Genomic DNA, 27,574 nt, shown 5'->3' on the forward strand with positions numbered 1-27,574 from the left:
TGGTAGCCACATTGATCACAACAACTGGATCCTCCCCCTCCACTCCAAGTTTCTCTCTAGCCCTGAGCAGATGTCCCAAACCCTGGCACCAGGCAGGCAACACAGCTGTCTGGACTCTCACTCTTTGCTGCAGAGAATAGTGTCAATCTCCCTCACCATACAGGCCTTGACTACCACTACATTTCTATTTGCTCCCCACAATTGAACGGCTTCCTGTACCATGGTGCCACTGTCAGCCTGCTCATCCACCTTGCAGGCCTTGCTTTCATCCACATAAGTTTTGAGTGCCTCAAACCTGTTTGACAATTGCAAAGTCTGAGGCTCCTCCACTCCTATCTGCTCAGCCCCTTTACCTGCCTCAGTCATGGTCACATCCTCATGTCCCTCACTGCTGACCAAAACAAATTACCCTTTTCTAAGAGGTGTGACTGTCTTCTGGAAAAATTGTCCAGGTATTTCTCCCCCTCCCTTACGTTGCACAATGTCTGCAGTTCGGCTTCCAGATCAATAATCCTAATCCAGAATTCCTCTAACTGTTTACACTTCCCACAGGTGTTCTCGTCCTGGATTGCCTTGGCGAACAAGAGCTCCCACATTCCACAGCTGCAACATAACACCTGTTCTGCCATTGTTGTGTCTGTTATTTAGTTACTTTAATTAATTTAGAATAATTTCTATATACGCTGCAATTTACTGTGCCCACTAATTGCTGGTACCACCCACAAATAAAACTAAAGGTTATATGATTCTTAATTGCACTGGTTGTGTGTTTATGGTATTTGTTTTAATTATTTTAGTTAACACTTAATTTAACTATTGTATTTTATATTTATTTTATTTTAGCTTTAGTTCTTTCTCTTTATAGATCTACCTTAGCTCTTGTGTTCCAAGCTGGCGATTAACACAGTCCCTTACATCATGCACTTACAGGCCAATCAACTTACTAGTTTCCTGTGATGTCACAGTTGGATTTATTTATTTTTAAACTCAAGTTTCTTCAGCAGCTGAAATGGCGCTCTTGACTGCCTTTGTTCAGCTCCCAGGTAGGAAAGCAGCCCAAGGCTTTTCTGGCTTGACTGGATGGTTGATTCAAACTGCACCTCCTCCCAGCCCAGAGCTAATAGCTCACAGCTCAGCTCCAACTATCTTCATCCTAAGCTCTCCACAGTAACTCTAAAATACCTTTTTTCCCCCATTCACCTCTGGTTCCATTGTTCTGACACTCCTTTGCAACTCAAATATTTCCAAATATAAAATATTTTATGTCTCTACTTTGTCTTTGCTTTGGATCAGTAAAATATAATATCCCCACTACCATGGAATACCTGCAAGATGCAAACATGGTTCTTTGCACCTCCAACTCCCCTTTGATATTCAAACAAACTCTCAACTTATCTAAAAATGCAATGTTAGATCTAAGCTATTTACTTGTACCTCAAACTTAACATCTCTATCGTTTTCATGTTTCAAACCCCCAGACAACCTGGCTCCTATCAATCTCTGCCCAGTTTAATTAAATCACACTCACACAGAAACCCAGCCTACTTAACAGAATTACACATTATTCCTTAAAAGTATTTAAAAATTTGCATCCATCCTCACACTATTGATGTAAAATTACATCTAACTCACACTGCTTAATCTCCAAATCTGCATATTTGAAAGCCCCAGAAGGCCAATTTTAAATTCCTTCCTAATTTGATTAATAACCTTTCTTCAAAGTCCTTAGTGCAACCGCCCCCCCCCCCCCATAATAAATCATCCACATGCATCATAAAGATGCCCAAAAACTTTTCATCATAGTGCCAATAAATAGAACATGGCTGGGTCTGCCTTCAGTTGTGAACACCCTAACTTTAGCAGAACTGCCCTTACCAATAAACAACACACCCCACCCGAGAAGCGTCATTTAACCCAAAAACACATAAAATTCAATTTCCAGAGCTTCCCCTCTATTCCTGGTGCTTCCTTCTGAGGTTGTAAGAATAACTCCCTCGGAGCAGGTTACCCTGAAGGGGAGCTGCTATGATATCAATGGAGTTATATTTCCAAGAATAAGTTGTTAAAAAGGCTAATAAGATATTCAAAATCACTTTTCCAGCCATGGGAAGTCTACTCTGATCTTTCCATCCCCCAAAAATTCCTCACCTCTGGCTACCAACCTAGCCTTGGCCTTGTATGTCCCATCTGGTAGGACCTTTTCTGTACAGATCCATCTGTGGGACAGAACCACAGATTGACCTCTACCATCAACGCCTGAATATACCCAGAATTCTTTCCAGCTTTGTAATTCTCTTAGTTTATCTCTTTTATCACCCTGTCTTCTAATATATTAGCTAAAAAAAACCTTTCGATCACGGGGACTTATACTTCTGTCCTTTGTCCAAGAAGGTTCTCCATTACCCATGCTACACGGTCACCTTGTTAGGCTGCGGCCTCTTTTCTCTTGTTGCGATCTCTCTGGACCACTTCTATCAGAATGTCTACTAGAGATCCTTTCTACTGTACTTGATCTTTTCCTACTCCTAAACCTATCTCCCGAATCAGTACTCAAACTTGTGCTACATTTTCTTACTCTCCACTCTTGTACTCCCTGCTGCCAACCCATGGCCCCCACCTCATCCTGACATTTAACCAATTTTTATATTTTCCCATAGCCATCACTGTTCATCCCACTACCGTGGCTTCCCTCCAGTTGTCTGATCCTTCTGGCTGACACACCACCCAGGAACCTACTTTAGGCAACCGATCCCTGCATGAGGTTACTTTTTCATGTTCATGATCAGTATGCGCATCGGTATATATTTCTTGAGCTCTCAAATCCTGCCCCTCTGGCCCCAAATTGTAGTACTCGCAGGTATGCGAAGTACAAGGTGCCTCATTATCATCACTTTCTCCTGTATTCTCAGAGTTTGAAAATTCATAACTCATCCCAATTACTCATGCAGAATGTGATTTTATTGTCCAATTCCCATGCTGTATTATTAGAGTTTTCCCTTCACCTCCAATAATTTTTCCCGGACTTCTCCATCCGTGTCCTAACTCTTACAATAAACCAGGTCACCAGAACAGAAATTTCCCCCTGACGGTCTTATATGATGTCTTATTGCTCTCCTAATTTTTTTCTGATGCTTCAGCTTTGAGAAAACACTTTCCTACCGGCATGTAGCGCATTTAAGTGGGTGGAGAAAGTAGAGCTAATAGTCATTCCCTCTAAGTGCTGAAGGATCGTCATGTAGTATTTAAGGCAATTTTGGTTTCCGGCCGTATACTAATTGGCATGGGCTATACCCCCCCATCAATCATCATTTTTGCATGCTTTGCCCATGCCAGTGCCATTTTTAACTTGCAATTTGGCTGATCTGCCAGTATTTTGTATAACATTTAATCAATGATGGCATGGTTTCTTTTGCACAAGCCGCGGCTGAACAGACTTGCTGCAGCAGTGTGCATTATTATAATATTTAAGTTCTCATGTCCCTAAACTTGTCGTTTGCAACTTCACCTCCATTATCTGTTCAGAATTTTGTTGGTGACCCAAGGCTTATGCCAAGCCACTTTTCCATGACTTTGTCCACGATTGTCCATCTGTCCTTGTGGTTTATTGCCGTAGATATGCTGAAACTGGTTGCCATATCTACAAAATGTAACAAATATTCCAATCCTTGTCCCATGCTTTCAGGTCCATGGCTACCACTTTGTTAAATTCCCGGACTAATGGGACACTTACAGCCGGGCGTGGGGTGCTCCGATATTTAATACATACATCACATTGAAACGTGATCTGTTCTACAAGGGATTCATATTCTTTATCCACAACTCCGGCATCCTTTAGCAGTAGCTTTAACTTTTGTGATGAAGGATGGGCAAATTGTTTTATGAAATTTCCAGATAATTCTCTACTTGTTGGCCAGACTCTTATCTCCAGAGGTCAACAGTACTTCTTGAACTTCTTGATGGGAAACTCCTAGTTTCCTCAATGGGATATAATAATGTCCGAAAAGTTCACCGCTTTACCAAGGACAAATGCTTTGTCACTCTCCATGTCCAACCGCACCTTTGCTTTGTTCATCGAAGACTTACTTAGCAATAACGGTACGTCACTCTGAACCACATCAGTGCCAATGAAATGACGCATTCCTGCAATTTCGCATGGGAAGACCACTTTCTTTAAAGACATTAATGTATTATCATCCACGAATCAAAAGCAGGTAGGGTTTTCATATTCCTTGACTGTATTTTTATCTGCTTTATCAAGGGTTTCCAAATAACAGTTTAGCCAATCGACCCCACACACTGTTGAGGTACAACCACTATATAGTACAGCACAATTGAATGAATCATCAGTCAAGATACTCATGGGCTGATTTAAGTCTTCGGTCACTAATATATTTTCTTGCCGTTCATCTTTACCATATTCATCATCGGAACCGTCTGTTTCATGAGTTCTACAAATACTTGATTCCTGATTTTTGGACAATTTCTTACAAAGTGATATTCAGTGTTACACCGGAAACACCTATTAATTATTCCCGTCTTTCTGGGATTCATTCGCTGTCGGCTATTACCCCAATCTTGTGTTTTGTCTTGATTCATAAATCTATTAAAGTATGACCAACCTCAGAACATCTTCCAGCAATAACTTATTTGTACAAATGCCTGCAACTAGGCCTGCGATTTTGAGTCAGTAATCACGGAGTCCTCCATTCTCTGTACCACTGCAGAATTTCCAACATCTCTCGTGAAGGTAACTGGAAACAATTGTTTCCCCAAAATTTAGTCATTTGTTCAAAAAGAGAGCCATCACCACGAAATTGAACACCTGTCAAAACCAAAAGCCAATCCATGTGTGAGATTTGTGTAAAATCTAATAATTTGAACACAAGTACAGACTCCGGAATTTCTAGATCGAATTTCTTTGGCCTTTTATATAACCTCTCAAAATCCATGACATTCTTCTATGGACTGATTCTTAAATTTATCAAATATCGACAATGCCTCATAGGCTTCCAATAAGTCATGTTTTTGTAAATTCTGTCCATAAATTTTCATAGACACAGCAATCCTTCTTCAGTATCTAAGTCAGTTACATTCAGTTCCAAAAATACTTTGGGCGGAATTTTCCGAGCCCGCTGGCAGCAGGTGTGAAAGGTGGCATGCACGGAAAATATATCGGGACCCATTCCACGATGGCGTGAAGGCAGGTCGCCATCTTCCGCTCAGCCCGCCAACAGCAGGCCGCGTTTCCCGCCATCGGTCAGCAGGGAGCTAATTGTAATACGTTAGCATTAAAAGGCCATCCGACCAAACACTTGGAACCATGCCGTATCGTCCGTCCACGTTAGTGGGAAAGCACGCCGACGTGTTTCACAATGGCACGCAGGCGATGTGCACTTGGCGGCCTTCACTTTGAAGGAACTGAGGTGAATGAGCAGCAGCGTTCTTCACAGCTCGCCCATTGTTTACAGGCCTCAGGGGCACCAAGGGACGCGGGGGAAACTGATGCCTTGCCCTGCAGGCAACTGCTGAGGGGCGGGGCTGTCCGGGGACAAGTGCTGGCTAGCCTTGGAGGTGACTGCTGCGGGGTGGGGGGGGGGGGGGGGGGTGTCAAGTGCTGCCCTGGCACTGCATCCCACGCACAGGAACTAAGCAACTAAGAAAGATCAGGCACAGTCACAGTGCTACAATGAGGGTCAGGCTCCTAGCCTGCCCGCTCATGCGAGCAACATGGAGGCATCAAAGGGCCACCAAGCGCTCCATACCTTAACCCACCCCCACCCCTCTGCGGCTCCTTTCAGGGCCCCACAGATGATCTCTGTGGGATTTCACAATCTGCCACCCACAATTGCATCCATGAGGTCACAGATGCCATCTTCTCCATGGCGCACAACTTGTGCATTTTGACCAGGGCCGGGACAGCCAGGATACAGGGGCCATTGAATTCGCCCTGATCTCGGGATTCCCACAGATGCAGGGTGTGATTGATTGCACCCACGTGGCCCTTGGGTCTCCAACGCTACACTCAGTGGACTTCATCAATCACAAGGGCTTCCACTCACTGAACGTGCAGCTGGCATGCAATCACCAGAAATGCATCCTGCAGGTAAGCGCACGGTTTCCAGGGAGTGTGCACGATGCCTACATCCTGAGTCTTGTCTTCTCACCTTGGCACTGTGCTGGACCACATGATCCACCCTGACCAGTCCTGCACCGTCCCGGGCCATACCATTTTTAATAATATCCATCTGGTCCAGAACATTAGCCATTTTTCCCTGAGGACTGGTCTGTCGGGCACCTTCCTGTCTCTTGACCAGGAGAAGGCATTCGACAGGGTGGATCACGAATATTTATTCGTGACTGTGCGAGCATTCAGGTTCGGGACGCATTTCGTCACCCGGATCCAACTTCTGTACGCTGCCGCAGAGTGTCTAGTTAAGGTTAACGGGTCCCTGATGGCACCCCTTCGCTTTGGGAGAGGGGTGCGTCAGGGCTGCCCCATCTGGTCAGTTGTATTCTATCTGCGCGGAGCCTTTCCTGCGTCTCTTGTGGAGGAGGTTGTCGGGATTGGTTCTGCACGGACCGTGCATCAGGATGGTCCCTTCGGCTTACGCTGATGGTGTGCTCATGTTCACCGACCCAGCTGATCTGTGGAGGATGCGCGAGTGCCAGGAGGTCTACTCTGCCACGTCCTCTGCCAGGGTCAACTGGGGCAAATGTTCTGGACTCCTGGTCGGTCAGTGGCAGATGGATCCCCTACCCAAGGAGCTCAGGCCTTTCATCTGGAGCAGAACCAGTCTCCTCTACCTGGGGGTCCACCTCTGCCCTGCTAAGGAATCCTGGCTGGCAAACTGGCAGGAGCTGGAGACATAGAAACATAGAAACTAGGAGGAGTAGGCCATTCAGCCCTTCGAGCCTGCTCTGCCATTCATTATAATCATGGCTGATCATCCAACTCAATAGCCTGCTCCCACTTTCTCCCCATACTCTTGGATCCCTTTCATCCCAAGAGCTATATCTAACTCCGTCTTGAAAACATGCAATGTTTTGGTCTCAATTACTTTGTGGTAACGAATTCCACAGACTCACCACTCTCAGTAAAGAAATTTCTCATCTCAGTCCTAAATGGTCTACCCCATATCCTCAGACTGTTACCCCTGGTTCTGGACTCCCCCACCATCGGGAACATCCTTCCTGCATCTACCCTGTCTAGTCTTATTAGAATTTGATCGGTTTCTATGAGATCCCCCCTCATTCTTCTGAACTCCAGCGAATATAATCCTAACCAACTCAATCTCTCCTCATATGTCAGTCCCGTCATCCCAGGAATCAGTCGGGTAAACCTTCGCTGCACTCCCTCTATAGCAAGTACATCCTTCCTCAGATAAGGAGACCAAAACTGCACACAATATTCCAGGTGTGGTCTCACCAAGGCCCTATACAATTGCAGCAAGACATCCATCCCTGTTCCTGTACTCGAATCCTCTGGCTATGAAAGCTAACATACCATTTACATTCTTTACCACCTGCTGCACCTGCATGCTTACCTTCAGCGACTGATGTACAAGGACACCCAGGTCTCATTGCACATTCCCCTCTCTCAATTTATAGCCAGATAATAATCTGCCTTCCTGTTTTTGCTACCAAAATGGATAACCTCACATTTATCCACATTAAACTGCATCTGCCATGCATTTGCCCACTCACTCAGCTTGTCCAAATCACACTGAAGCATCTCTGCATCCTCCTCACAGCTCACCCTCCCACCCAGCTTTGTGTCATCTGCAAATTTGGAGATATTACATTTAATTCCCTCATCTAAATCATTAATCTATATTGTGAATAACTGGGGTCCCAGCATCGATCCCTGCAGTACCCCACTAGTCATTGCCTGCCATTTGGAAAAAGACCCGTTTATGCCTACTCTGTTTCCTGTCTGCCTATCAGTTTTCTATCCATCTCAATACACTACCCCCAAGCCCATGCGCTTTAATTTTACACGCCAATCTCTTATGTGGGACTTTGTGGAAAGCCTTCTGAAAGTCCAAATAAACCACATCCACTGGCTCCCTCATCAACTCTACGAGTTACATCCTCGAAAAATTCCAGTAGATTTGTCAAGCATGATTTCCCTTTCATAAATCCATGCTGACCCTGTCCGATTCTGCCACTATTTTCCACGTGCTCAGCTATTAAATCTTTTATAATGGACTCTAAAATTTTCCCCACTACCGACGTCAGGCTGACTGGTCTATAATTCCCTGTTTTCTCTCTGCCTCCCATTTTAAATAGTGGGGTTACATTAGCTACCCTCCATTTTGTAGGAACTGTTCCAGAGTCTATAGAATCTCGGAAGATAACCACCAATGCAACCACTATTTCTGGGGCCACTTCCTTAATTACTCTGGGATGCAGATTATCAGGCCCCGCGGATTTATCAGCCTTCAATCCCGTCAATTTCCCAACACCATTTCCCTACTAATACTGATTTCTTTCAGTTCCTCCCTCTCACTAAACCCTGTGTTCCCCAACATTTCTGGTATGTTATTTGTGTCCTCCTTTGTGAAGGCAGAACCAAAGTATGTATTTAGTTGGTCAGTCATTTCTTCATTCCCCATTATAAATTCCCCAGTTTCTGACTATAAGGGACCTACATTTGTCTTCGCCAATCTTTTTCTCTTCACATACCTAAGTCACCACTCGCCTGCGGTGCTGGACAGGACTGCTCAGAGTACGGTCTTACCGGGGTCAAGTTCTGGTCATAAACCAGCTGATTGCCGCATGTTGTGGTACTGGCTGGTCACTTTGACCCCTCCCCCCGATCTTGCCACAAAAATCCAGAGAATGCTCGTCAACTTCTTCTAGGACAAAAGGCTGCACTGGGTCGCTGCTGAGGTCCTGAGTCTCCCGCTTAGGGTGGGCGGTCAGGCGCTGATGCGCCTACGCACCCAGGTGGCGACTTTCCACCTTCAGGCCCTGTAGCGATACCTTTAGGTTGAGCCCCCTCCCGAGATAGTGTGCCCTAGCGATGCATTTCTTCCACCAGGTGCATGGCCTGAATTGTGATGTGCAGTTCCTGTTTATATACCTTAGGGGCCTTCGTGGCTCCTTGCAGGCGTTGCCCATCTTTTACCAGGACCTGATCAAAGTCTGGAACATGGTCGCCTCATGACGCAGCTCTCTGCTGTCCGGAATAGCAGCTATCAGGAGACAGCCGCTGCTCAGGAATCCACCCCTCTGTCCTTTTCAGTGGCTGGCAGAAAGGAGGGCTGTGGCTGCCGGGGTGACCAGGATTGGGGACGTGCTGGGTGGTGGAGAAGTGGGCTGGATGCTTCCACAGGAGTTGGCACATTGCACATCTGTGGACATCCGGCTCGTGGCCAATAGCAATCAAGACCTTAGGACGGTCGTGCTCGGCCCTGACATCATACTGAGCCTCGAGGTGGCACAGGTGCGCGGTGGTCTTCCATCTGAGCGTACCCGTTTGGACGGAATTCCACATTGGCCCCAAGCCCCGAACCCTCCCTCCGGAGCCGGTGGCCCGCAACCTGAGTCACTTTGTGGAAACACCTTCCACGTCCTTTAGCGCAGCGCGGAGGGGTTTCCGGTATGGGCTGCTGCTTCACGCCCTTCACTTCCTTGCCCTCGCCATTGGGGAGCCCTCTACAGAGGTATCCTCCTGCTTTCCATCAGGGACCTGGGGTGGGGGCTGTTGCATGTAGCAGTCCCATATAACCGCAGGATGTGTCGGTTTCATGGACTCCCAAGATACCTGCATCTTTTGCGGCCTTGTGAAGTCCGTGGACCACGTATATATAGGGTGTTGTAGGCTGCACTCCCTTTTCAGTTATTTAAAAACCCTTTTATTGATGTTTTGCTTGCACTTCAGTCCCATGCTCCTGATCTATGGACACCCAGTGTTGGGGGGGGAGGAGGACCTCTTCGTGAACCTGCTCCTGGGCCTGGCCAAGTTAGCCATTAACAAGTCCAGGCAGCGGGCAATCGAGGGGGTGGTCCAACCCGACTGTCTGCCCCTCTTTTGCAGCTGGGTGTCCCTGGAGAGGCAGGCGGTGTCTGCTGGCACTGTCGAGGCCTTCCATGCTCGGTGGGCACCACGGGGACTGGGGTGTTTTATTGACCCCTTTAATCACATTTTAGTTTAATGTTTGTAAGTTTCCTTTAAATTGTGTCTTTGGTTTTGCAGTCTCCCTAATTTAGGGACTGCGTTTATTTTGTCCCTCATTTTGTTAATTTACTTTAATTGGTTGACTCCCAAAAGAGTTAAAAGAGTTAATTCTCCTTAACTTTCCTAACCCTGCCGCTAGTGTCTTGGTGCTCCCCAGACATCCACAGCCGAGGTGGAGGCAGCCTGCTAACTGTGACTTTGGTGAGCGTCCTCTGGAGGGCTGAGACTTGGAGGGCCCTGGCCTGCTTTCGGCAGTGGCACCCTCCTTGGCCTGAGAAGCTGGATCTGCGGAGGTCACAAGAGGGGAGTCAGATGGGCCGGTCACTCCCAGAGTCACCTGGGTGAATGGCCCCGTAGCGTGCACCTGCTTATCCTCCTCCCTATGGGTGCCCGAGGGCCCCTGGCTGACTCCGTTAGCGTAAGGGGTAGCTGGAGTGAGATCGAGCTGCCCAGCACCCCTCTCTCGTACATGCTGTTGGAGGCCAAAGATGGTATCAGCCATGGAGTTAAGCCCGCGCAACAGTGCAGAAGTGACATCCTGGACCAAGGTCTCCATGGCAGCCACCATCCTGCCAGCATTGACCTCGGTGCTTTGCAATGCCAGCACTATCACCTCAGCCTGACCTCGACCATGACTTCCATCGAGCCTTGTAATCTGAGGAGTGCAGCAGGCACCCCTTCCTGTTGTTCCTTAGCTTGGCTTTGCAGCTCTAGCAGCTGTGACATGACCAAGTCCAGAGGCTCATCATCTGACTCAGACTTCGCAACGTTCTGGCCTCTAGCAGTCCTCAGAGTGCCAAGGGACCTGGGAAGTCCCTGCCTCCGCCTGCTATGGATCAGAAAGTGCGGTGTGCTCACCAGATTGCGATCCCGATGCTCCTCTGAAGTTAGGGCCCACCAAGTTGTGTGTCTCTGCGTTGGAGGAGAATGTGTGTGAGCTCTGTCGGGACTTCAGGGAGGGTGCCTTCAGATTCCTCTTCAGAGGTATTTTCAGAGCTTGCTTGGAGGCTCTGGGTCATGGACTCTGTCGGCTGCTTCCCAGATGTGCCTTCAAAAGCAAGGGGAGATAATTAGTGCATGGCAGTGGCCTGTGAAAGAGGACACATTATTCACCGCATGGTTGTTTGATAGATGTTGCACTACTGGGTCCTCACTTGGTTGGGCAGCGCCGACCTCACTATCAGCACAACACCGGTCCTGGTCATCGCCGGCCAGCTGGATGGCTGTATTTTTGAATTCTGTCAAAACTTTGAATTCCAGCATCCTTCCACCTGTCTGCGACCTTTCACCCCTGTTGTGAGCCAGTTTGTCCTGCATGGAGAGATGGGGAGAGCGTATCAGGACACCTGCCGGGCCAGATGATAAGAATGCCTGGCCTGTGTGGGTAGTGAGTGCTCCCATGGACAGGATGAGGACAATGACGGCATGTGTGAAAGAGTGACCCCTGTACTAGCAGTAAGTGAGGGCCCTATGGATGTGTGATGGGTTTGAGAGAGAGAGTTAGGAGTGACAAAAAGAGTGACTTGCCCTGGCGGAACGGAGGTCATCATTCATCCTTTTGCGGCACTGGGTGGCTGTCCTCCTCTGCAGGGCTTTCACGTTGACCACAACTGCCACCGCCTCCCAAGCCAGGTTGGTGATATTGCTACCCATCCTGCAGCCAGAGCGGGGGTAAAGAACATCCCAGCAGGTCTCCACGGCATCCAGCAGTTGGCTCGAGGGACCCGTCGTTGAAGCGGGGCGCCACAGTCTTTTTGCCCTTGTTGGCCATGTCTCCCAGGCAGCGGTGATGAGTTGGTGGCGACGAGCGTTTTGCTGACAGCTGCCTTTAAAAGATGGCAGCCAGCATGATGCAACAGCGGGGTGATGGTGAGCAGGCGAATGAGAGCCCACCCACCATGGAAACAGCGTGTTTCACGGGACTGAATAAATAATGAGGCAGGCTCAGGAAAATACGGCATGAAAACCCACCATTTTCATCGGTGGGTAGGACTCCATTTTACCTGCTTACTACTGCACTTAGTGCAATTCTGGGCAAATTCGGCCCTTCATTTCTAATCTTACTTCCTCCTGGTAAAGACAAGGCCAAAGTCATACCTTGCTGCCTCTTGGCTAGAGAAGTGACTCAAGTCCATGCCTCCACCTCATTCTTCCATTGCTCATATGGTTCCAGTTCCGAAAAGACTGCTGAGTAATCAGTTTGTGATCCTGCAGAGTGACTCAGCCATTTCACCTTAAAGCCACTGGGAGCTTTGTTTTTGTCAGAAACAGGGATTGCTTTTTGTCTTCTTTATCTTCCCACTTGAAGAGATCAAAGTCAATCCTCTACTACCATGTTTAATAGGTGGCTTTCCAAACCAGGCAGCAGAAGATAATGAGAGTCACAACTGTTTTATTGTTAAACTATATTTCAGTACAAATACCAGTTTCCACTCTTCCCTTCTGGATCCTTTCCCCTGTCCAGAAACAAAAAACCCCATACTGAGCTAAAACCCAGCTCTTAAGTACAGGCTTCAATGAGCATCACCTGCTCTCAATTAACTCTGAAGCTTGCCCTGGTTTACTCTTAAAGGGACCTGCATTTCTAACAGTGTCACAGAACATCAAAGGTTTGGTTGAGTGGGCAGAAAAGTGGCAATGGGATTCAATCCAGAGAAGTGTGAGTTAATGCATTTGGGGAAAGCAAAGATAGGGAATACACAATAATCAAGAGTATATTGAGAGAGGTAGAGGAAGTGAGACACCTTGTATGTCCACAGGTCCCTGAAGGTGGCAAGACAGGTGGGTAAGGTACTAAAGAAAGCATAGGAATGCTTTCCTTTATTGGGTGAGGTATAGAATACAAAAGCAGGGATGTAATGCTGGAACTATATAAAACGCTGGTTAGGCCACAGCTGGAGTTTTGTGCAAGGTTCCAGTCGCCACATTGCAGGTAGGACATAATCACTCTGGAGAGAGTAGAGGAGGTTTACAAGAATGTTGCCAACGTTTGAAAAGTGCAGCTATGAGGAAAGATTGGATAGGCTAGGTTTGGTTTCCTTAGAACAGAGGAGGCTAAGAGGTGATTTAATTGAGGTGTACGAGATTATGAGGGCCCTATATAGAGTAGGCAGAAAAGGCCCTGTTTCCCCTAGCAGAGAGGTCAATTGCCAGGGGTAACAGATTTAAGTTGATTGGTAGAAGGATTAGAGGGAACAGGGGGGAAAACTTCTTCACCCAGAGAATGGTGAGTGTCTGGGATTCGCTGCCTGATTTGGTGGTGGAGGCAGAAACCCTCAACTCATTTGCAAGGTACCTGGATCTGCACCTGAAATGCTGTAGCCCGCCAAAGCTATGGACCAGGTGGGATTAGAATGGGCAACTAGTTTTTTTATTTTTCAGCTAGCATAGACATGGGTTGAATGGCCTCTTTCTATGCCCTAAGCAATACTTATAACCATAGGTAGTATTTTTAATATTTCGAAGACAACTGTTGTACTGTAACTCCACAAGGTTCATAGCACTTCTGATTCCATCAAAACAAACCTTGTAGAAACAGCACCAAAAATCATTAGCATATATTTAAAAATTGTGTGCCCAGCACATCCTGTTTCTTCAAGTATTCTAAAGGCATCACCTCCTTAGAATTAATAATTGACAATGGCTGAAATGAAGACTTATTTATTGAATCATGAAACAAATGTCTGCTTAACTAGATGTGAATAAATCAAAAGTTGCCTGATTTAGTCAGTAAGTAACAATGAGGAAGGAATAAGCAACATGATAGCAAGCAATCAAATCACTCATACTTTTTGTTCACTACCAATCTTAAACTGGCAATGACCAGAAAGTGACTAATCGAATCATTCCAACTATATCCGAAAGTAAATGGTAACTTTCTCCAGATGAAAATTTAGTGATTAAAAATGACATTTATAACAAAGTCTTCAAAGAAATTAACAGTCCTGAATGAAATGCTTCTTACTTATAAATTGCTTTGTACAGCATTGTAAATCCACACTTTCAGGTACCTCAGCTAATCACCTGGGAACAAGCCTGATGACTGAAAATAGATCAGGAACAGTTCAGGCTAAACTCCTAATTCTCCTAAACTCACCTCCTTTTCAATTTACCAGGCCCCCATCCTCAAGACAGCCAGACCTGAATCCTTGCAGAATGCTGCCAGATCCTGGGACCTCACACCCACAACTGAGACTCCAGAACCTCCTTGCAGTGCCCTCAAACCCTGCTGACTGCACCTACTACTCCCATGCTTTGAGGCTCCATGCCTTCCCCAGCACATCTAGATTCCATTTCCTCATTTCCTTAGTACTACCACATGCTGGGACACCAAAAGAACAGTGACAGACAGCAATAACTCTTCCTAGTACCCTCAGACTTTCAGACACCATCCCCGTTTTCCACGTTGACAACATATCTATTGAATGCCCCCCTGCAAGACTTCGACATCTCGCCTCAGTTCTGTCAGGCCACAGTGTTCTAGACCTCAGGACTGTTGCACTTCCTCCACACCCCTCTCCAATGCCAGTTCTGTCACCTTTTAGACCTTTGATGCATAAACTCCCCAACCCAAGGCTTCCAACCCAACAATTACGCCAAACCAAACCCTGGGAGCCTCCCCTATTTTACATCTATTGCTGCTAAATATCAAACACATATCATCTACCTGTACCATACTCCAAAATCATTCAATGCTACCAAAGCCCAATGCCCACATAACTTCTACAGAACCCCCAGAACCAGCCTACCTCCCTATTCATGTTAAGCTTCATGTACTTAGCTCCAGTCTACATGTTGCCCATCATCTTTCTGTCTATTCTGGGCTTTATAAAGCAACAAGTTAAAATGAAAATATTTAAATTAAGGAACATATAAAAATCAATGCAACTTTACAGATTTTGACACAAAGAATTGGACAGAGTTGAGTAACATGATCCCCAAAACATCAGTAAAAATCCTAGATTGCAAGGTAATGAAAGTATCATTTCATTAATCATATAAATAAGTGGCACTGAAACACTGGGTTTCTGCCACGTAATGCACAAATTATAGGATTTGTGTATTGCTGGAAAAAAAGGGCCACACTGTCAAAGGTTTTCATCTTGTACTCATCAGGACAGATGCAAGAATGCTAAATTTCAAAAAGCAACAACAATTTATACTGCATGTGAAAAGGGATGCTGATTGGTTGGCAAGTCTGCTCCGATTGGTCGAGTCATTGCCACGGTGAATGCACCAGGGAGCTAATGTCCCCAATGCTTCTGTTTGTTCAACAAGAGGGTGCAATGTCTGATTATATATAGTTTCTAGCAAACTTGAGTGAGCAACATTGCGAGCACGGCCGATAATCTTAAATTCGTCGTTAGTGTGTAATTCTTAGCACAATCAAATTGTTCAGCAAATGCTGCCCAATCGCAGAATCACATCCAACGTTACACATTATGTTCTGAGTTTTGCAAGCATGGGTTGGTTGAGTATGGTCCATCTAAAGAGTACATCTTTAGATGTTCTGCCCACCACACAAATGAGCAATGTGGTATATGAATTTCAGTGCCAGTGCGATGCCAGGTACATAGGCCGTAATCCCAATAACTGGCAGACTGTGTCAAACAGCATGTCCCTTTGGCTGTTCACAATAATCAGAGTACTGACCGTACTTAGCTTGTCTCTTTTTTTCAGCATACTCAAGTTCTGTACTATCAAGTGACTATTATTATTGAATTGTGCAATCTGTGAGCAATGCCACAGTCATCTGCTAGTATCTTTAAAAAGCTTAACCGGCACTGTTCATCTTATCTTGAGCCTGTCACTTTTCTATGTGCACATTTTGAATCACACTTGCATAGAATTGGTTATAATTCTGAAACAATATTACATTTATGTAGCACAAGCAATCTAGAAAGCATACAAAGAAACAGCATTTGAATGGAATGGAGAATTCAGAACAGATCAAAATTAGACTACAAAATCCATTGCAGTGATTATCCAAAGCATGCAAGGCATATGTAGACTAGATTATCCATAGTCAATGGCAGATAATCCAACCTATAAGGCTATGGTTGCCAAAACCAATTTGAGACTGGTATAAGTTTTCCTTTGGTTCAGTTATCAGTTTAGCACTGGACTTCTGCAATGTCCTGCAGGTTTCTCAGGCCTGCCTGGAACTTTGAACAGCTGATTAGCAAGCTGCTTTCTGTCTTCTTTCATTTAGGCAAATTAATTTAGTATATTGATTTAGTTTCCAACTGTAACTAAGCAAAAATCCTGTTCAGCACTAAACTGGCAACATAAGTAGTGTCATTTGGCTTGGAGAGAAAGTTGGAAACTAAGTGAAAGGAACTAAATAAGAGAGGACAAAAGGCGTGGCAAACCAGCTGATTAATCACCATTTTAAAGTGCCCAGTATAACACATGGGAATCGGCCATAAGTACTAGAAGTTGTCTCGAAAGAAAGTCACGCAAAAAACGAATGCACCAACCCCCAAAAATGACACAATGCACAGTTTGTTACTTTTTCCCCAATTTTATTTTTCAAGGAGAGTAAGATTGATTTACCTAATTCAAAACAATTTACAATAGTCTCCGAAATAAACAGCTTCACGATTGGTTCTTGGTTTATCTAGTGTTTCTCAGTTTGCCTTCGAAAAGTTTGGAAAGCCACACGTGAAAGACAATTTCCAGCTCAGGTCACAAGGAGGTACTGTGTTACACCCTTGAGTTATACTATCACATAATTGGGTATAATAGGTATATCCCTAAAATTAACAATGTTAAGTCACTTGAGTGACCAGTACATTGCAATTGATACAATCCCCAAGGCAGAACTTAAACTTGTAACAATTTGCTTCTCACAGCTTTTGAATTCTATACCCTTTGAAATAAGTTGTTTGCATTTTTAACTGGATTGCTAATCTGTAATGCCACTTTTAATAATTTTGTTCACCTGTATTCCGAGATCCCTTTGTTCTTCTATCCCATTCAGTTTATGTTCTAAGGATATATGATGTTTCTATTTCTCCTACCAAATTCTATGTTAAAGTTATTTTGCCACTTAAGCCCAGTCTACAAATTTCCTTAGGCTTTCTTTGTTTTATACTGCATTCTTTCTTTGTATTTGCTAAACCTCCCAGTTTGGTTATTTGCAAATTTTGATGAGTTATCTATTCCTAAATCTAAATTATTAATGCAAATTATGAATAAAAGTGGTCCTAGCGCTTACTTGTGGAATACCACTTTCTATCTTCTTCAAATCTGAATAGCTACCCTTCATCCCCCACTTACTATATTTTCAGCCACTTTATGATCTAGTCAGTTGTTTATCTACTGACTCCACTTGCCCTAATCTTTGTCATGAATGTAGTAGCTTATTTGAGGTCTTTTGAAAATCCAAGTATATGGGATCTACTATATTACCATTGTCTATTCTTTCAGTTACCTCAAAGAATTTGATCAGGTTAGTGAATCATGGCAGCCTTTCAGAATCTGTGCTGACTTCTTTAAAATTATATCTCATGTCTCTAGATACTCTTCCATCACTTCTTTGAGTATAGATTCCAGTATCATTCTCACCACTGACTTTAATCTGACCGGTCTATAATTCCTAGGTTTTATTCCATCTTCCTTTTTGTATCTAGTAATGACGTTAGCTCTCCACCAGTCTTCTGACACTTCCCCAGTCTTCTATGAAACTCTTACATATCTTTACTAGTCTTCCTGAGAGTGCATAGGTGCATACCATGTGCACCTGGAAATTGAATCTCTTTTAGTTTTGCTAGTTAATTATTTCCTCCCTTTCTATCCCACTGTATTAATATCTTTTCCAGTTTCCCCTCTAGTGAAGTGTCTATCCCATTACCATGTTTATAAAGACTGAGGTGAAGTCATTATTCAAAGCTTCTGGCATTTTGTGGCCACTGCTCATCAGTTTATCCTACTCAACTTTTAGCAGTCCTGACCATACTTTCATTCTACTTATGTTATTTATGTGTATAGAATACTTTGTTTCTTTTTATATTCCTTGAGAATTTGATTTTGTAATTAAAGACTTTTCTGTCTCTGATCTTCAAGATTTTCTCCCAGTTTACCTTCTTTAGTTCCATCCTCATTTCCTCAAATTGCATTTATCCCCCATTCTCTTTCCTTCATCTTTGTACTGCTTATGTCATGCTCAATCCAAATCTTGAATTTTACTATGTTGTGATCACTACTACTAAGATGCTGTCCTATTTTTACTTCAATCTGTTCCGGTTCATTGCCCATTACCAGAGCTAGTGATTCTTTTCTTGGTGAACAACATACATTGTGAATGAGAAAAGAGTTCAATGTTAACACGTAAACAGTGAACCAAAACCCTGCCTAACCTCCCAGGTAAACAAAAAGGATCCATGGCACTATTTTAAGAATAGGGGAGTTTTCCCTAGTGTCCTGGCCAACATTTTCTCTCAACCAGCACATAAAATAGATAATCTCGTCATTTATTTCATTGTTTGTGGGTACTTGCTGAGCGCAAAATGACTGCCACATTTCTGTTATTATGACAATGGCTGAACTTCAAAAAGTGCTTCATCAGCTGTAAAGTGGGTGTTTCGTATGAAAGACACTATATGAATTGAAATCTGTCACACAATAGTCCATCACGCAATTAATTAAAACAGCTATGCACATTCTGTTGGTTTGATGAGGTCTGCCACACTAGCTGACAAGCAAAGAACTGGTAGGCTTCCCCATGATAGGAAATTAATACAGGAGAGCCAAGCCTGACTTGGTAAAGACATAAATAGTGGAGTGCCACAAGGGTCAGTCCTTGGGCCTCAATTGTTTACTATCTATGTTAATTACTTGGAGGAGGGGGCAGACTGTAATGTATCCAAATTTGCTGCCGATATAAAACTAGGTGGGAGGGCATGTTGTGATGAGGACATAAGGAATCTGCAAGGGGATATAGATAGGTTGAGTGAGTGGGAAAAAACTTGGCAGATGGAGTTTAATGTAAAAAAAGTGTGAGGTCATGCACTTTGGTAGGAAGAATCAAAAGACAGTTATTTAAACGGAGAGAGACTCCAAAAAAGTGCAGCACAGAGGGATCTGGGTGTTCTTCTGCATGAAACACAAAAAGTTAGCATGCAGGTGCAGCAAGCAATTAAGGTGGCAAATGGAATTTTGGCCTGCATTGCTAGGGGGTTGGAGATTAAAAATAGGGGAGTCTTGTTACAACTGTACAGGGTGTTGGTGAGGCCGCGCCTGGAGTACTGTGTACAGTTTTGGTCCCCATATTTAAGAAAGGATATACTGGCATTGGGGGCAGCTTAAATGAGATTCACTAGGCTGATTCCTGGGATGAAGGGATTGACTTATCAAGAACGGATAAACAGGTTAGGCTTTTATCATTAGAGTTTAGAAGAATGAGGGGTGATCTTATTGAAACGTACAAGATTCTGAGGGGGATTGACAGGGTAGATGTTGAGATGATGTTTCCACTAGTGGCGGAATCTCAAACTAGGGGACATGGTTACAGAATAAGGGGACACTCATTTAAAACGGAGATGTAAAGGAATTTCTTCTCTCAGAGGGTAGTGAATGTCTGGAATTCTCTACCCCAGAGAGTTGTGGAGGCTAGATCACTGGAAGTATTTAAAGAGGAGGTATATTTTTGAAATATCGGGGAGTTGAGGGCTATGAAGTGCTGGCACGAAAGAGGAGTTGAGGCCTGGGCAGATCAGTCATGATCTTATTGTATGGCAGGGCAGGCTTGAGGGACCGATTGGCCTACTTTGCTCCTATTTCTTACGTTCTCATGTTCTGACATGATTATCAGGTGGAATTAACAGCCTAAATTCACTCATGTCACTCACTGCGAGCAGAAGAGTCAGGGAGGGAGGCATGCTAGAGGCAGGAAGCGGCAAGTAGGAGGTAAGCTAAAAGCGTTTTCAAGTCATCAAGCAAGTTCACAGAATCGTTAAAGTGCAGCAGGAGGCCATTTATCAAGAGTTACTACGAAGATTTTTGGGCCGGATAATACCATTGATCTAGTCATTCTGCTGCAGCTGGTTTCATAGAATTATTAAAGGAAGGTGGATCCCAAAAACATTTGATGCATTAAAAACACACGGACATTTTCTAGGGAGTTTGTGAAAAGTTTTGGATTCCTAGCCCAGATCCCCAAATAATAATGCAAAGGTTCTTGAGGTTACCTCATGGATCATTTGAAACCGTGCATACTTCCAGTTACTACCACTCCCCAATTCTCTTTTACATACATTGAGAGAGATGGTTTACTTTGTTGAACCAGTTTAATACTTCACAATTTCCTGCATTAAACTCCATCTGCCAAGTTTTTTTCCCACTCACTCAACCTATCTATATCCCCTTGCAGATTCTTTATGTCCTCACCACAACATGCCCTCCCACCTATTTTTGTATCGTCAGCAAATTTGGATACATTAAAGTCTGTCCCCTCCTCCAAGTAATTAACATAGATAGTAAATAATTGAGGCCTGAGGACTGATCCTTGTGATAGATTTTTAATCTACTAAAACTGTAGGTGAAATAAATGCTGCAATTTCCCAAGAACTACCTCAACAGTCACTCTTGCTTCTTGGATTTCATTCTCTCCTTACCACAACACTCTTCTTCTGTTCCCAGAAGTAGTTTCTGCTTCATTCTTCATTTAATTTACAGGGGCACTGAATCTCTCTGACCTTCACTCTCCAAGAGCCAACCTCTCTTTAAATTCACAAAGATACTTTACCTCTGCCTGACTATGTTTGATGTGAAGAAAATTTTGAGCTTTACATAAAACTGCCATGAATAATGAGGAATAAATAAATCACTCAATAAGCTGAAAAGATAAAAGTTGCCTCATGTATGGTAATGTTTATGGTACTAACTTAAAACCTAGAGGTGAAGAGTTCAAACGCCACCATGGTAAATTTAAGTTGAATCCAGTAAATCAGGTAATTTAGTGGACGAGCATGCTACCATATCAATGGCTGGGGATGGTATTCTTTCTTCATCTGCCATTCCTATGGTAACTTCTCAAAAATATATTTATTATATATAGGTTGTTTTGTTTCTACTGGTGGCGCAGTAATTTGACAAGGAAGTATTCAATGAACGGCATAACACTAGGGAGTTCTGAGGAACAATGGGACCTTGGCATGTGTGTCCATAGATCTCTGAACACGGAGGGGCATGTTAGTGGGGTGGTGAAAAAGGGATATGGGATACTTGCCTTTATCAATCGAGGCATAGATTACAAAAGTAGGGAGGTCATGTTGGAGTTGTATAGAACCTTGGTGAGGCCACAGCTGGAATACTGTGTGCAGTTCTGGTCGCCACATTATAGGAAGGATGTGATTGCACTGGAGGGGGTGCAGAGATTCACCAGGACGTTGCCTGGGATGAAACATTTAAGTTAAGAAGAGAGGTTGGACAGACTTGGGTTGTTTTCGTTGGAGCAAAGACTGAGGGTTGACCTGATCGAGGTGTACAAGATTATGAGGGACATGGACAGGGTGGATAGGGAGCAGCTGTTCCCATTAGTCCATTAGTTGAAGGGTCAGTCACAAGGGGGCATAGGTTGAAGGTGAGGGCCAGGAGGTTGGCGGGGGGGGGGGGGGGTTGTAATGTGAGGGAAAACATTTTTTACCCAGAGGGTGGTGACGGTCTGGAATGCACTGCCTGGGAGGATGGTGGGGGCAGGTTGCCTCACATCCTGTAAAAAAAGCACCTGGATGAGCACTTGGCATGTCATAATATTCAAGGCTATGGGCCAAGTGCTGGTAAATGGGATTAGGTAGGTAGGTCAGATGTTTCTCACGTGTCAGTGCAGACTTGATGGGCCAAAGGGCCTCTTCTGCATTGTGATTCTGTGACACATATCCACATATTACCTTGATATTGGTGCACATAAAATTAATTCCACACGTGGATGGCAAAAATTAGAGAGAACATTGAGTCATCCGAAAGAAAGGTTTGAAGTTGCATGCAAATGCCTATGTTACGATCTCCATGGAGACTGATAATTTTTAAAAGGATATTCAAACTTCCAGTGACTGACAAACAATCACCCATCAAGATTTTACTGTAATGCACAAACTAAAAGCAACATTAATTAAACACTATTTCAATAGGCAACTTATACTCTGAACTATGGAACAATCTGATAAAACGCTCACTCCCATTAGTAAATAATGGCAATGTGCCCTACTGCCCTCCATCAGACAAAATGCTGTATACAACTAGAATTGTACATACAAATAAGTTTACATTTTGCTCATTTGCTCTGTTCTGCTGTAAGCAAAGTAGTACCATTGGTAGGAGGTTTGTATATAATTAATCTGACTTTTCATATAAATCTATGCATTAAAATCATTTAGACAACACATCAGGGATTATTACACTTGCAAAAACATATTTTGTTCATATGATTTATTTTGATACATGCTATTCTTTAAGATCAGCATATTTCAATGATTTTTCTGTTTGTCTCACTCTTCATCATTATAAAATATCATTCTGAACATGGCCTTCATATTGACAAAGAAGAGCATACTTATATAAAATGCTGCACCAATTTTCAAAGTTTACCAAGTATTTAATGGTAGGAAGCCACTGAAACAATTGAGTACACAAAGTTCCAAGTTAACGGGAAACATGGTCACACACACACGCACACAAGTTGTTTTCACTGTGATTACTGCAAGAGTCTGACAAGATTAAGTTTCTTGTCAAGTTCAATGAAATGTTTAGATGTTACTGCAATGTTGACAATGTAAGAATCATGAGCTGAGTGTTTTCAGATGCAGAAATCCCAGCATCCAGAGCCTTGAAAAGTATTTACAGGCAGATGACAAAGTTTCTCAGTACTGGGTTGTTTTGCCCATTAATGATAGGCGAATCAAAATTGTTAACCGAGTTTAAATAAAATCCAAGCTCCATTGAGGCAGACACGTTTCATTCTGATTCATATACTTAATATATTAAAACTGTAGAGAAGGCAAATACTAAAACACTTCAACCAGATCCATTTACAGTACTCCATGGAAATGTGATGAAAAAACAACTTCTAACAACCTTAAGAAATGAGAACAGAGTAGTAAGGATTCAGGACATTAGTAAACACAGATTTTAAACTAATAATGATAGGGTTACAAACAAATGTCACATCCATTTATATATGTAAAGACAGGGTGATGAAACAATTTATTTGCAAGATTTCAGTTTCCATGTATTGAGATAAACTTTATGCAGCTGATTTATTCATTTTAGAAAATTAACTCATGCAAACAATCTTAGGTAAATCATAGAAAGCTATGCAATCAGTACAGTTAATCAGAATCAGAAGTTAACCAAAGTAAGATAAGGTTGATGATGACCTGAAGAATCAAAGCACCAATCCCATGCAGATTGAAGATGAGATTAAACAGGTTAATTATTTCACAAATATGAAGTATTCACAATGGCTGGATTCTAAGACTATTCAAGTTCCTTATCTCAGATTCAGTTTGGGTCTGGATAATTCCCAAAATAATAGCAATAAAAGTGATAAAATTCGTTATTTTGCACATTGTGGAGAATCTTTTTAAATATATTCAGAAAGAATGGGCTCTCAGATCAGAATTGGACAAGTGCAAACTACATGCCTGGACGCATATACATGGTAAATAGGTAAGGGGCATCAAAAGAAAAATGAGTACAGGAACAGTGAAAGATAATGAAACTTATGACAGAACAGGTTAGAAAGGGATAATTAGGGAAGTTACAATATGGTACATATATTTTGAGGACTGTCACATGTGCCCACTTTCCAGTCCAGGTCACTGCTCTAACAAAATCTTTAACTATATATGCATTCTGGTTGGTCATCCATAGTAGCTTTTGGGAATCCATGAGTCTTCATTCCCATTCTCTTTCTCACATATGGCTGCTAATAGTCTTGGTCTCTGTACTTGTGGCTCAACAAGTCATTTTATCAGCTTAAGTATTGGTGATCAATGCTTTTGGAAATAGCTTGGTGTTGTCATTTTGTCTTCAAGTCAAGGTGGACTTCATCAGAAATGTCAAGGACTGCAAAATAAACTAAATGGTACAGTTTAAATGGGGTACAGGAACAGAGGGACCTTGGGGTTCACATGCCTAAATCTTTGAAGGTGGCAGGTTAAGTTGATAAAGCTATTAAAAATATATAGTGATATAGAGTTCAAAAGCAAAGGAAATTGCACTGAACTTTTACAAATGACTGTTTAGGCCTCAGGTCTGTTACAGTGTCCAATTCTGGGTATTTTAGAATGGATGCCAAGGCATTGGAGGGGAGAGAGAGATTTACTGGAATGTTACCAGGAACAGGGGACTTCAATTATGTGGAGAGGCTAGAGAACCTGCGATTGTTCTTGCAAGAGAAAGTGAAGGGAAGATTTGATGGAGGTGTTCAAAATTAATCAAAATTTTCATTGGAGTAACTAAGCAGAAAGAGTTCCAACTGGTGGGTGGGCCAGTACCCAGGTAACAGAGATTTAAAAATAATTGGAATCAGGAGGGAGCCAAGGGAAAACTATTTTATGAGCAAGATGTTATGATCTGGAATGCACTGCAAGAAATAGTGATGCAAGCAGATTTAATAGTAACTTTCAGAAGGGAATTTGATATATATTTCACTAAGAAAAAATTGCAGTGCTATGGGGAATGAGCAAGCAGGTAGGATGAATTGGACAGTTCCTACAGAGTCAATACGTGCACAGTGCTATATGATTTGCTGTGTCAGACATGGATCTATTTCTAGCCCTCTCACCTCTGAATCAGAAGGTTGTGGATTCAAGTTCCACTCCAGGGCTTGAGCATAAAAATTAAGGCTGACATTTCAGTTCAGTACTGAGCATTTGCTGTACTGTTGTCTTTCAGATGAGACATTAAAACGAGGTCCCATCTACCTTCTCAAGTGGATGTACAAGATACCAAGGCACTATTTCAAAAAAGAGCTGGAGATCCCCAGTGTCCTAGCCAATGTTTATCCTTCAATTAACAGTGCAAAAAACAGAGTACCTGGTCATTATCACACTGCTGTTTGTGGGAGCATGTGTGCAAATTGGCTGCCGTGTTTCCTATATAACAAGAGTGACTACACTTCAAAAGTACTTCATTGGCAATTTGGGACGTCCTGTGGTCATGTAAGGCACTATATAATAGTGCAAGTCTTTTTTTTAATTCCTGATCAGCCAAACTCTACCAATCTACCCAAATCAACCAAAGATCTTCGGCTTGATATGTTAACTTTGCTTTTCACACAAATGCTGCTGTCCTGCTCAATAATTCCAGTATTTTCCTTTTTTTATTTCAGAGTTCCAGCATCTGTAGCATTTTGCTTTTGTTTTCTATATTTTGGTGTGCTTTTCCTGTCCAAAATTGTTTCTACCCCTTCTTCAACCAGTCTTTAAATGGGAATCAAAGATTGCATCGAGCTGCCACAGTATCATTTCTCACATTACAAGGTTTGCAAGACTTTCGTAAATTTGAAAAGCATTAGGGTGGTAAAGCAAATAAATGCAAGACCCACATATATAGTAAATAAATAGTTCTTATGTTTTTCGATAGTCGTTTCATCTTTCCTTTACATCAAAAACAATCAATTCCACCTACACCTACAACTAGTTAACTTACTTTTTGGACTGCAGGACTGCCGTAAAGCTTCCATTTTGCAACTGGGTCTTTACCTTGTGAGCTGAAGATTTCTACAAATGGTCCTCCCTTTAAAAAAAAGTTGTATGTTTGTTTTCCACTTTGACAAAGCAAGCACTAAATTAAAACAGTCGTAAACAAACACGAGATTACAGAAGTGAAGGAAATTGACAACATAGTTGGAGACTGCACCTGAAAACATTCAACGCCATAAAGGGTGAGAAAAGTTATATTCCACAAATATAAAGCATTGCATTATACAAAATATAAAAGGTCAAAATTGGTTAGCTCTGAAAGACGTTAGCATTGCCTATAATATACCATAATATGTACTGCGATTGAAACTTTGACCATGATTAAAGTACGTTACTTATTCCCTTTCAACATGCGAACATTACCTGATACTCGTTCTTGAACATACTGCAAGATGGTTACAAAGATGTGTAACAGTTTAATAAAGGAGGTGTACAGAAACTATCTGTTTACACCGGTCGACAACCGCTGGCTCACAAGACTGGGCTAAACCTGCCTCCGGCCGAGAAACAACTCGCAGCTTCAGCCACCATTTTGCACCTGCTGCCCATTCGTCCAATCAGAGCGCGGAATCCCACCGAGCGCGAGGAGGGCACGTGCTGAACCTCCCGCGTTGTCATGGTGACACGGACGCTGCAGAGAGACCGTTTGTCGTCTATGCGCATGCGCCCAATTCTTGAAGCCAAAAGGAGCTTCTGTTGCATCTCTGCCCTTGGTCTATGTTGACGGTTGAGCTGCGGAAGCCAGCATTTTTTAATTATTATTTTAAAACGCCATTTTAACGCCAATCAATGTTAGCTTAGCTCACTTGGTCGCACTCTGGCCTATGAGTCAAAACGTTGTGCCTTCAAGTTCCACTCCAGGATTTCACAGCAGGTCATCAAGACTGAGCCTTCAGTGCAACACTGAATTAACAGAGGTGCAATCTTTCAAATGGGACATCAGGTTGAGACGCTGTCTGCCTGTTCAGGTCGACGTAGAAGATCCCAGAGCTAGAACCAGTGGAGATCCAAAGAGACTTAGGGGTCCAGGTACACAGTTTATTAAAATGTCACGAACAGGTACAGAAAATGATCTAAAAGGCTAATGGAATACTAGCATTTACATCCAAAGGATTAGGATACAAGGGGGGTAGAATTCATGCTTCAGCTATACAAAGCCAAGATCAGACATGGAGGTACAGTGAGCAGTTCCAAGCACCACACCTTTGGAAGGATATATTTATTATCATTGATATATTTCAAGAGGACATAGACTAGGTGGTGGAATAGGCAGGTACGTGAAATTCAACATAAAGTGTGAAGTGGTACATTTTGTTAGGAAGGAGGAGGGGAGGCCATGTAAAATAAATGACACAATTCTGAAGGGGTGCAGGAACTGAGAGAGGGGTGTGGGAGTATGTATGCACAAATCGTTGAAGAGGAGTTCAAGAAAGTGTTAGAAAAGGCAAATTGATCCTCTATTTGTAAGTAGAGGCATAGAGTCCAAAAGCAAGGAAGTTGTGATGAACCATTATGATACTCTGGTTCAGCCTCAACTGCAGTATTGTGTCCAATTCTGGGCACAGTACTTTAGGAAGGATGCAAAGGCATTAGAGAGAGTGCAGACAATATTTACTAAAGTGATTCCCCAGGGATGCAGAACGTCAGCTATATGGATAGATTGGAGAAGTGGGGTTTTTCTCCT

The 27,574-nt window shown here is 43.2% G+C and overlaps 1 protein-coding gene across 1 annotated transcript in view; it reads right to left on the reverse strand.

The window, feature by feature from the left end:
• cfap20dc (CFAP20 domain containing) overlaps positions 1–26,442 on the reverse strand; it is a 543,645-nt gene extending 517,203 nt beyond the window's left edge. The window contains exons 1-2 of the mRNA XM_078543624.1: positions 26,254–26,442; positions 25,838–25,924 (exon numbers count right to left, since the gene is read on the reverse strand). Coding sequence (XP_078399750.1) covers positions 25,838–25,924; positions 26,254–26,274 — 108 coding nt within the window. The 5' untranslated portion in view covers positions 26,275–26,442. The remainder of the gene's footprint in view (positions 1–25,837; positions 25,925–26,253) is intronic.
• Positions 26,443–27,574: the final 1,132 nt, after the last annotated feature.

This window comes from Cetorhinus maximus, chromosome 6 (assembly GCF_964194155.1).
Source record: "Cetorhinus maximus chromosome 6, sCetMax3.hap1.1, whole genome shotgun sequence".
Taxonomy (NCBI): domain Eukaryota; kingdom Metazoa; phylum Chordata; class Chondrichthyes; order Lamniformes; family Cetorhinidae; genus Cetorhinus; species Cetorhinus maximus.